This window comes from Sciurus vulgaris (assembly GCF_902686455.1).
Source record: "Sciurus vulgaris genome assembly, chromosome: X".
Classification (NCBI taxonomy): domain Eukaryota; kingdom Metazoa; phylum Chordata; class Mammalia; order Rodentia; family Sciuridae; genus Sciurus; species Sciurus vulgaris.
Window position 1 is genome coordinate 67,530,111 of NC_136471.1, and position 11,521 is coordinate 67,541,631.

Sequence of the window (11,521 nt, forward strand, 5' to 3'; positions counted from 1 at the left end):
AATGTGGTTTTTGTTGTAAATACATCGGAAATTTGTTCTCTTAGTGATTTTGAAATGTATGATAAATTATCATTTACTATATTCACCTCACCACATATACTATTTGGCTTAACAAAAAACAAAGAAATTTTGTCATTTGCAAAACATGGATGGAATTGAAGACAATTACTGATTTCATGCACAGAAAGACAAGTAGTTCATGTTCTTCCTTATATGTGGAATCTAAAACAATTGGATTCAAAGAAACAGAAAATAGAATTGTGGTTTTTGGAGACTGAGAGATGAGGAAATGAGGAGATGATTGATTGCAAAGGGTACAAATCCTTAGGAGGAAGAAAGTTGTTTTTTTCTTCAGAATTTTTTTGTGGGTTTCTTGTTTCATTGTTGCTTTTTCTTGTTTTCATTTTATTTTTGTGGTGCTGGAGATTGAACCCGGGTGGGTCAAGAATGTTCTGTACCACTAAGCTACACCCCAGCACTCTTATTTTTCTTGTAATAGAGAGTGTTTCCCTATTTTGGCCAGACTGACCTCAAATTCACAATCTTGCTGTAGCCTCCAGGTTAAATCATGCCTCCATACTCCACTATTAGCTTGTATTCTTAATCAGGTTTACTGATATATAATTTCCACATGGAAAAAAATCACCTCTGTAAGTATACAATTAGACGAATTTTGACAAGTGCAAACAGTTGTGTAAATATTGCCTCAATTTGTTTATTCACTTGCTAATGAAGGTTGGACTGTTTCCAGTTAAGGAATTTTATGAATAAAAGTGCTATAAATGTTTGTGTATAAGTATTTTGGGACATGTGTTTTCACTTCTCTTGGTTAACTACCTAAGAGTAGGATTACTGGGCAAGAATGAATGTATTACATTTTATAACAAACTGAAAAAAATATTTTTCAAATGACTGTACCATTTTATACTCTCACCAGCAGTGTATGAAACTTTTAGTTATTCCACATTCTCACTAATACTTGGTATTATCAATTTCCTTAACTTTATCCATTGTAGTAATTTAGTAGTAGTACTTCATTGTGGCTTTAATTTGAATTGCCTTAGTGGAAAATTATATTAAATATATTTTACATGCTGAATAATTTTTCATATATCTTCTTTGCTGATGTATACAAATATATTGCCTGCTTTACAGTCTGTCGAAGATTCTATAATTCTTTTTTGTTTTGTTTTGTTTTTTGCAATACTGGGAATTGCACATAGGAGCCCTCTACTGCTGAGCTACATTCCCAGCCCTTTATATTTATTAGGTTGAGTCAGGATCTCACTAAGTTACCATGGTTGTCCTCAAACTTGTGATCCTCCTGCCTCAGTCTATGGAGTCACTGGAATTACAGGATCCACCACATCTGGCCTATAATTGGGACTTAAGAGTTCTTTATGCATGCTGGATATGAGTCCTTTTTTCAGATATGTGAATTGCAAATATTTTCTCCCAATATGTGACTTGTGTTTTTATTTTCTTTACAATGTTTTCTGATGAGTAAATTTATTATGGAGTCTTTAAGTTTCATGCTATTTATGTCCTTTTATAATTTTTTCCCTTTCCAAAGGTCATAGTTTTTCTCCAATTTTCCTGCAGTCTTATATTTTTAGGTTTCACATTTAGGTATATGTCCTTTTCTTATTAAATATTGTTCATAATATGAGGTAAGGTTTGATAACTTTTTTTCACGTGGATTTACATTGTGGTATTGAGATGCCTCCTACTTCACTCTTTTTGCTAAAGATTGCTTTGACTATTATGGGTCTCTTAGTTTACCAAATGAATTTTGTGATTGCTTTTTCTAGTTCTACAAAGAATGCCATTTTAATAGGAATTGCATTAAATCTGTGTAGCACTTTTGGTAGTATGACCGTTTTGACAATATTAATTGTGCCTATCCAACAACATGGGAGAACTTTCCATCTTCCAAAGTTTTCTACATTTCTTTCTTCAGTGTTCTGTAGTTTTCATTGTAGGATCTTTCAACACTTGTTAGACTGATTCCCAAGTATTTTATTTTTTTGTTGAGGCTATTGTGAATCCAGTAGTTTTCCTAATTTCTCTTCCAGTGGATGCATCATCAATGTATAGAAATGCATTTGATTATGGATATTGATTTTATATTCTTCTATTTTGCTGAATTCATTTATTGGTTCTAGAAGTTTTCTGGTGGACCTTTTTGGATCTTCTAAATATAGAATCATGTCTTTGGCAAGTAGTGATAGTTTGAGTTTTTCTTTTCCTATTTATATCCCTTTAATTTTTCTTCTAATTGCTCTGGGTAGAGTTTCCAGGACTACATTGAATAGAAGTGGTGAAAGAGGGCATCCCTGCCTTGTTCCAGTTCTTAGAGGGAATGTTTTCAATTTTTTTCCATTTAGAATGATGTTGGCCATGGGCTTAGCATAGATAGCTTTTACAATTTTGAGGTCTATTCCTACTCTCCATAGTTTACCAGACTCCTCAAAGTGGAGAGCTAAGCAAACTTCTTTCAATTTTAGTAATACCAGTCCCATTTTGGTATAAAATAACCTTTGTAGTTCTCAGTATTTGACTTTCTGAATGATATATTCAGCATTGCTGTATCTGCTATTGCTCTTAGAGTTAATTGGACTCATACATTCTTAATCCTAATCCAAATGCTAATTGTTTGATATAATAAGAGTCTTTCCAAGAAGAAAACGGTTTCTTGGTTTTACTCTTATTGGAATTTATTTGATTTGATTTTTAACCTTGCAAGTATTTTTTGTTGGCGATTTGCATAAAAGGAAGCCATTGAATAACAGGATAATTTCCTCCTGTGCTTTATATGTCTTTAAGTTTTGTTATTTTCTTTGTTTTCCTTGTGATTTGATTGCTTTTAGAATTTTATTGTGTTTCAAACATGTACATTTCTATGTTTACATAGGTAAATTTTGTTTGATATTTTCTCCCTCAGAATGAAGAAGTCAGATTCATTGAAAATGAGTTAGAGATTCAAAAGCAAAAATACTTTAAACTTCAGACTTTTGTTCGAAGCTTGATACTAGCTATGAAATCCGATGATAAGGAACAACAACAGGTAGGTCCCAAAGAGACTAGTAAACTATAATGCATCATGTTGAAAAATGGCATGTCACACCTGGGTTCTTCATATCTTTTTTTATTTTATAGTCCTGCTTGACATGGAGGAGAAATGGTTGTTACTTTATGACATTTTTAAGTTTTCTTGAGAAAAGCTGTTCAGGTTTTTGTGCTACTATAGTGGAAAACGTAAATAATAGATTCCATACTTTATTAATTCCAGACCAGAATTTTGGGAAAACTGATTTTGAATTGATTTTAAGGAAATACCCTGAAATATTTGTAGAGACAGGGTTACCCTAACTAGAGAGGCACATTTTGGGGAATTATTATGAGTGAAAATGATGAGACATTTACTTACCTCTCTTCTGCATCTTAATTACCTGCAAGCCCCCAGCAGAATTCACAAATGTTTGAATATCTTCTATTCTTTGATCTATTGCTCATCGCTAAGAAAATATGAAATTACTTTGTGAAATTCTTTGTGACCATACTGTATAACTTACTTTTCTCAATTTAAGTAAACTGGACTTAAACTGGACTTTTTGCTATGGACTTTTGTTTACAAATACCTTCCAAGTAACATTTGCTGTCTCATATTTTCATGTGAAATCTATATAATCATTAATTCATCTTAAAAATAATTATAGAAGTATATTAAATGTGCTACTTAATAATAAATCATACCAAATTTGCCTTATTTATATAGTTTCCTGCTAATTCTTGTCTGAGAAGTTCTACCAGTAGTGTGAAACACAGGTAACCATTATTTAGGAAGCAGTCTCAGAAATTTTTATTCAGTGGGAAATGTCAGAAGTGCAAATATTTATCCCCTACACCCAAGCAAGACTGCACATACATACCCTAACCCATCTTCTCTAGGGGGAAAGGTTTCAGTTTTAACATTCCATAATTCCACTTTTTTCAAGGAAAAAATCTTTATGTTATTAACTGATGTGTTGAACTACAAAATTTAAACTAGAATAATATACTCATGAAGCTCAAAATAGCATGTACTTTATGTGTCCAGTTTCATGAATTTTATTCCTTCAGCCCACCAACATCAGGATAGTAACCTTCAGTTACTTTTGTCAACTTTATTTAAGCATATTGCTTTATCATGTGATATATGCATATTTCATGACATATTAAAATGTTTTTGGTCTTTTAGGAACCTAAAATGCAGATTATACGTGAACAAGAATGGTAGTTTGAACATAGTCCCAAAAATGCTGTAAATGTTAAATAACTAAAAAATTAGGTCCAACCAATGGAATAATGTGGAGTGTGAAATTGGTCTCAAGAACTCATAGCATATTTTTCATTCATTTTCATGTCCAATTAACTAGTACTTAATTGCTATATTTAGTCCTGTCTCCTGACATCTAGTAATTTCACAGACTCCAGTTTATTCTAATTATATCTCATTCTTATCTTGGTTCTTTCCCCAATACCATTAGCAAATAATAAAATAATCTGTATTTTATTTTTCTCCTTCTCTGTTACTTTTCCTCTGATAAAAGGTCAATGAACTAACATATGGACAAAAAATTGGCTGAAAGAAAGACAAAGTGATATAAAAATTTTACTAAATGTCATACCCTGCATAATCAGCACCCAAAATACAAACTACTGATTTTCATGACTTTCATAGTTGAGATGGGATAATGAATCTCAAAATATGGTCTCAAGTATAGAAGACACCCATGGTAGTACACAAAAATAATTTAGGTAATCTCTTAAATTACTGATCTTTTACACTATGAAATATTTACAGATTCAGTTTCAGAAATAATTTTAGTCTACCTAATAAAAGAGAACCATTGTATCAGTGGTTTCTTTTTTTTTTAAAAAATTCTTATTGTTTTTCCATTAATCTTATTTTGGAAGTTGAATGAAATAAGTGGTCCATAAATTATTTTGACCTGGTAAAGAATTTCAGGGTTTAAGCCAATATGGTACTCTCTGATTGAAATGTAAGATTTGCCAAAGGTATTTTTAAATCAGTGGCCATTTTTAAATCAAAATAATGTTGCCATCCTTGTTCTAAGCCATAAGGTTTTCTTCCCCTAATGATTCACTATGAGATCCTAACCTGATCAATTGATTTTCTTGAAGTTTAATTTATCTACTTTGCAAAGAAGATAATAATGATAACATTATAGAACTTGGCATTCATACCCTAAGTTCTACGGTGTTATAGAGATTGATCATATATTTGGGAAAAACTTTAATTAACTCTTGGGAAGAATGGCACTTGGTCAGACCCTGAAGATAGTTGTTATTGATGAAGAAATTTTAATAAAGAAAGTTGTATTTATGTTGGCCTTGATGAAAAAAAGCAGTTCCAACAATTGGCATTTGTCTGAGCATTTGTCCAGTGTGGCAATGCTGATGCCTAACAAATTATCAAAAGAAGAATGCTGAAGTGGTCTTTATGCATTAGTAATACTATATACTGCCTCAGATAGCAAAGTTTTAATATTTCTTACTATACTCAATTTAGTCAGTCAACTATATGTAATACAGTTGCAAAGAAATTAATAATAGTGTTTCTCTGATTTCTAGAACTCCTTACTAGAATTTAGAATATCATTAAGTCTTCTCATCCATTTAACTTTCCAGGGCTCTATGCACATGTTCAGTGAGTGTTAATTGAGGACTTTTCCCTCTTTACTATGGTATGTCCAAAATTGCATAGTGAACTAAATCCCGTAATTTATTATTCATAGTCTGATCAGTCAATTCAAGCAAAAATTCTGTAGAACCTGGACAGAGTTAGTGGCGTCCCATTCTTCTAGAAAAAAATAGCTCTGTGTCCTATTACTGGATCCCAGCATCTTAGAATGCACGTAATAATTTAGGTTACTTGGCTGTGTAAATATTCTCCATTTCAGCAACAACAACTTAATGATATAAAATAAATAAAATATTTTTAACTCAAGAGGTAGACTTTCCTTGTACAGTCAGACAAAAAAGAGAAAATTGTACTCCTTGCCTCTGCTACACAGCAAAAGGTATAGGATCTATAACTGTCACTTCTTTTAATAAAGAAAATAGGAGAAAACTGTCTCATTTCAACAGTTGATTTCACATGTTCTCCAACATGCCCTGTCTTTCTGTTCCTTAATTGGATAGTGGCAAGCTTTCGTTTGTTCCTATTCCCTTGGTCCTTGTTTACTATTGTGCCCAAAGCCCACACTACAAGTAATGCTGTCTAAAAATTTCCAGATATGCTACACTATTTTTAGCATTGGGATCAGAAAATCAATCGTTCAGGTCCAATTTCTTATGGTCAAGTGAACATCAGCACCATCAGCACATAAAATTGGATAAATTATTTAATTCTCTAGTTTAGATGCATATTCTGCAACTCCAGATTAAATAATTAGACTATGGCAAAGCTTGGTTCATGATGTTCAACTTATTCTAATGAGCAGCCTCTAGATACATCATTACAAGAGCTAGATTTAATGATTCAACTGACCCTAGCAGGTGCTTGACCATCTGTAGATATGGACATAGTGTAAGGAAAGAGAAAAAATCAGTTGGTCTTTTGAAGTTGTTAAAGTTTAATCTAAAGTAGAATAACTGAACTTCTTTCCTAACTATTAAATTCGCTCTCCCAATGAAGAACAATATAGTCCTTTGTGAAATGTGGTTTTCTTTAAAGTATACCAAAACCAGGCATGAATATTAATAAAGAATACAATTTTAAAATCCTTTAGCAGTGATCAGTGAACACTCAAAACCAGTTTGAAAATCACATAATTCAGACACTTCAAAGCACTTTGTTCAGAATACTTGCTCATTTCCCTCCTAATTTTCTCCTTTAGACAGGGTTCTACTCTATATAATCCACACTCCCAACATCTAGTAATTTGTTACCTCTTATTAGTGTATGAAGATATTTTTTCTTTTAGGTAAGTTATTATATAAGATCCTGAAACATAAATGGTTCTTTCTTTAAGTCCATAAAAATAAATCAGAATTAGAAGACTACAATTATTAACATTAAATTGAAAAAAAAATCCACATACTAATCCAAAAAATTGATTTTTCTGACTCAGGCACTGCTGTCAGATTTACCTCCTGAATTAGAAGAGATGGATTTCAATCATGCCTCGCCGGAGCCTGATGATACCTCATTCAGTGTGTCTTCTTTATCAGAGAAAAATGCCTCAGACAGTTTGTGATTTGAGGGGGAGGGGAATATATGATGCAGTTTTTTGGCTGCTAAACAGGTGTGCATTTCAAGATAACTGTATTCTGTTGCCCCACTATTCTTCAGTTTGAAAAATGCATTGTTGAAACATTCTGTGAAAGATGGACAAGATACAATGGCTACAATGCAAAAAGCTGCATGTAAAATTTAAAAGCATCATTTGAGAATTTTTTCCAAACTGGAATTCTGGAAGAAAAAATTAATTTTAAACAACTCAGCTATAAAATTTATTATGTCTAATTTCTGAAAGATTTTTGCTTGACTTTATATAAGAATCTTAGTAATAGTTTAACCAGAGACACAAAAAATAAAACCATTTCAACATTACTTATTAAGTTGTTAAATCTGGATTAGTCTTGTTTTTGTAGCCATTACATCTTTCTTCCTCTCTCCTTTTCCTATCATCCATATACACTTTTACTCAGGAAAGTGGATTAAAAATTAAAAACAAAAACCTTAAAGATTTATTCAACCTGGACGAGTCCTGGGATTTATTTTTCAACCCCTATGAGAATTTGACTTAAGCTAATTATTGAAAATTGAAGTGATTACTAGTATGTAATTGTAAATTGTTGCTATTTCTTCTATCATCTAACCCAAATATTTGCAGGGAGGGGGGAACACTATGGAAAGTTAATTCACTAACATAAAGTCAAATAAATTATTAAGTGTACAGAAAACAAAATGTAAAAGATTAGTCTTAATGGGAATTCTTCATTGCTGCAAATGCAAATATTTATAAGATTCATAGTAAATTTGTGTAACTGAGTTAAATTTTGCACAAATATTTCAAGTTTATCACCATCTTCATAATATTTTTTCAGTTCTTACATTTTATGAAACAGGAAGTCAAGGTAAGCCACTGAGATTTTTTTTTAAATCTTCACTCAGCTTTGCCACAATATTTACCTCATTTCCATGTGAGGCCTGTATAGAGCCATCAGCCAAGGATAACATCCAAAAAGTGTTATATTACTTTGGTTGTAAATCCTAGTCCTCTGAATTTCCTGGATACTATTCTATGAATATTCACCTAAAGCAGATAGAATACCCTGTTGCTCTATTCGTAGATACCAGATGGCAACATATTGTAGATAGTTCTTTGCAGATATTCCTTTCTGGGATACCAGATGGTATTACCAAGACCCATAGAAGGGAAAAATGCAAGTTTTGCCCTAAGCTCACAGTGCCATATATTGTGAATTGGCACTGTGGAACTGTGTTTTATGGTTAAATTACTATTTATACCTAAAAGACTAATGAAAACTAAATGACTCTTGTGATTATTAAGTTTCCATTTCAGATATTTAAAAAAATTCAGTAAAAGCCAATTTTGATCTTGGACTTTACTATTAATGAATACAGAAAGGCAATCATGAATGCCTTTGACTTGAAAGATTCCCCCGCTACACAAACATTGGAGGCTCATTGATGGTCCTTCATTTTTCAAATATTTGTTTGACTTGATATTGCTGGCATAATACTGCTATGTTTCTTTTGTTAGCAGAAATATTTCAGGTATGCAGGTATGCTCCCATCTAGCTGAGAACAAACTCCAAGCCTGAGAGTTTCTCCTAGGGTCTCCTTTCTAGTTTTTGTGTGTCTTTCAACTCAAAATTTCTTCTGCCTCAATTTAACCCTCTTCTAGCTAGTTCTTATTGTAAAATAAGATTAGGTAAGTTTCTCCTATATAATTTAACACTAAAGATTGTATTTTCACACCTTAGAATTTAGTCACTGAATAAAAATATTTGTTTAGCTCCTGCTATAAGGAAGGCACTGTCCTGGATATTGAGTTTCTCAGCAAGCTGTAGATTTCAAAAAGAAATATTTCTTGTTATCTTTTTCAGGGATATTAATAAAACTTATTTACGTGGAAACTGTAATCAATTCAAGGATTCTGCTAGGTATGATGCCTAGAGGAAATAGTACTCTACACTTTGGGAAGGAAGCCTAGATGACTCCCTTGTTCCTGTATAAATTTCCATTAAACTAGAAACTATAAATCATAACAGTAAATTTAGGACTTTATCTTATCATTTGTGTTTCATCATCACAATTACGTCTTTTACCATCACTGGAATTAAAACACTTCTAAAAGGAAATGTGGCTATTCTATGCCAGGAAACAAAGGAAATAGCTGTATTAAAAAATCATAATTGACATGTTGAAATTATGCACTATATATTTGAAAAAGATGTCAAAGTCAAGTATTAAAAACTACTATAGGACTGAAGATGTAGGTTTATGATAGAGTGATTTCCTAGCATGTGCTAGGCCTTTGATTTGAACCCCAGCACCACAAAATTTAAAAAAAAAATCCTATTATGAAGAACATATTTTTTCACAGATATAGATAGGAGTTGGTTTTAAGGGAAAATGCAGCTCTCATTAACATCTCCATGGTGGAGGGTAAAAATCAACTAGTGTTTCTTTAGAGATGACAGTCTTAAAATAGACCATAGGGATATGGATGTAGCTCAGCGGTACAGCTTATGCTTAGCATGGATTTGATTCAAAGCCCTGAAAAAACAAACAAAAAACCACAAGGTACTACATGAATTGTTTCTCAGACAGAAGGCAATGTGAAAAAATACTTTTTTCTGTTAACTATATCTGGATGTCTTCTTTAAGCTTAGTATAACCAAGTAATTTTTAAGCAGGAAATGTTTATCTGAGAGCATTTACCTTCCAAACTGTGGACTTAAAAAAATGAAGGCACCTTCTACCTTTCAATGGAGCTGAAATTAATCACAAGAAAATGAGAATTGCAGTTGCCCTAGAGGACTGGAAAATTAACACATGCAAAGAAAATGTTAAAAGAAAATTGGCCTCTTCATGAAACCTGGGGATGTTTTATTGTAAGGTTAGTTATCAACAGCAGGACTTTTGTATTGCTATTGCAATCATGTGAAAGACATGTTTCTTATTGTCAGAGAAGAAAAGGCTGTGGCCCAAACACATCCTGTGCTCTGTATACTACCAAGACCTCTAAATATATTTAAAAGGGTATTTTTTCAGAGACAGAAACTTCTAGCTTAAGGCCTTTTGATATCAAGCAGTCTTACATGTTTCTAGGAGAAAACAAAAGTGGTAGATTTTAAAGAATTATGGACACTAAATTTGGCCTTTTTTAGTACAAGAGCATTAAGCCCATTTTCAATGAATAGTTTCCTCATCTCAGCCTGATTGTTCATGATCATTTTTAAAAGAAATTTTGAAAACATTAATTGTGACCATTCTTCCAGATTGAAGTAATAGTATACCAGGAATATTGTCTACTTTTTAATGTATTAGATTTTCATCCAGATCCTAAAAATGCACAACTGTGATAATTTACTTTTTAAGGGAGTTGCCCATGCCATTGTGTCTAAATGTTAGGTAGATTTCTCTTTGAAATTGGTGTTATCCTTGGCAGACAGCACTGTATCATGCCCTTCACCAAGCTACGCTCTGTAATGCTATAATGGAGGAGCCTACTAACTTTTGAACCTACAGTCAACATACCATTGCATAAAATAAGCCTTTATTGAGAGCAGATTTGCTAAGGGGGAAAAGAGAATAAAGTGATATTTTCATGCAAATATAATTATGATTGTTCCATTAAAGTGTATACTGAGTATATATTGCTCCACATCGAAATTTATTTTGCATTAACTTACTAAGTAATTCCTTTTAGCAACCCTGCATCCTTTTTACTGGTACTACCTCTGAAGCATACTATCACCTTAAAATCACATCAGATTGTAATGTGAATTTTTGTAGGGTTTTTATTTAAACTTTTATAGAGGCAATAAATGATTTCCAACTAATAGACATCTATTTCTTTTTTTAGTGTTTATTTTTGTAAGTCTTTGTGTTATAAGCCTTTTCCCCATTTAAAACAAAATATTCCCTCCCCAATAAAAGGTGTGGAAAAAAGAGAAATGCAAAGAGTAATAAGGTATTGGAAGTCAAAGAAGAGAGGACATGGAGTACTCAAGGGAAAATTGTAATTGCAAGTTGACATGTATATAATCAAAATTTACTTAATGAAGAACTACTCTAATACCTATGAAATAATGTTAGTATTCTATAACAGGCAACAGATTTGTCCACAATTACATATTTAAATGGTAAAACCAGCAAGTAAATTGCTCCATTATAAACAAAAAATAGTATTTTTACAACAGATTTTTTAATGTGTCAGTGTTTATCTAACTTTTCCTGTTTATCTTTTATAACAGT

General features: G+C 32.1%; 1 protein-coding gene across 2 annotated transcripts in view; it reads left to right on the forward strand.

The window, feature by feature from the left end:
* HDX (highly divergent homeobox) overlaps window positions 1–11,097 on the forward strand; it is a 119,536-nt gene extending 108,439 nt beyond the window's left edge. For both annotated transcript variants that reach the window (XM_079123027.1, XM_079123028.1), the window contains exons 9-10: window positions 2,945–3,067; window positions 7,140–11,097. In XM_079123027.1, coding sequence (XP_078979153.1) covers window positions 2,945–3,067; window positions 7,140–7,265 — 249 coding nt within the window. In that variant the 3' untranslated portion in view covers window positions 7,266–11,097. The remainder of the gene's footprint in view (window positions 1–2,944; window positions 3,068–7,139) is intronic.
* Window positions 11,098–11,521: the final 424 nt, after the last annotated feature.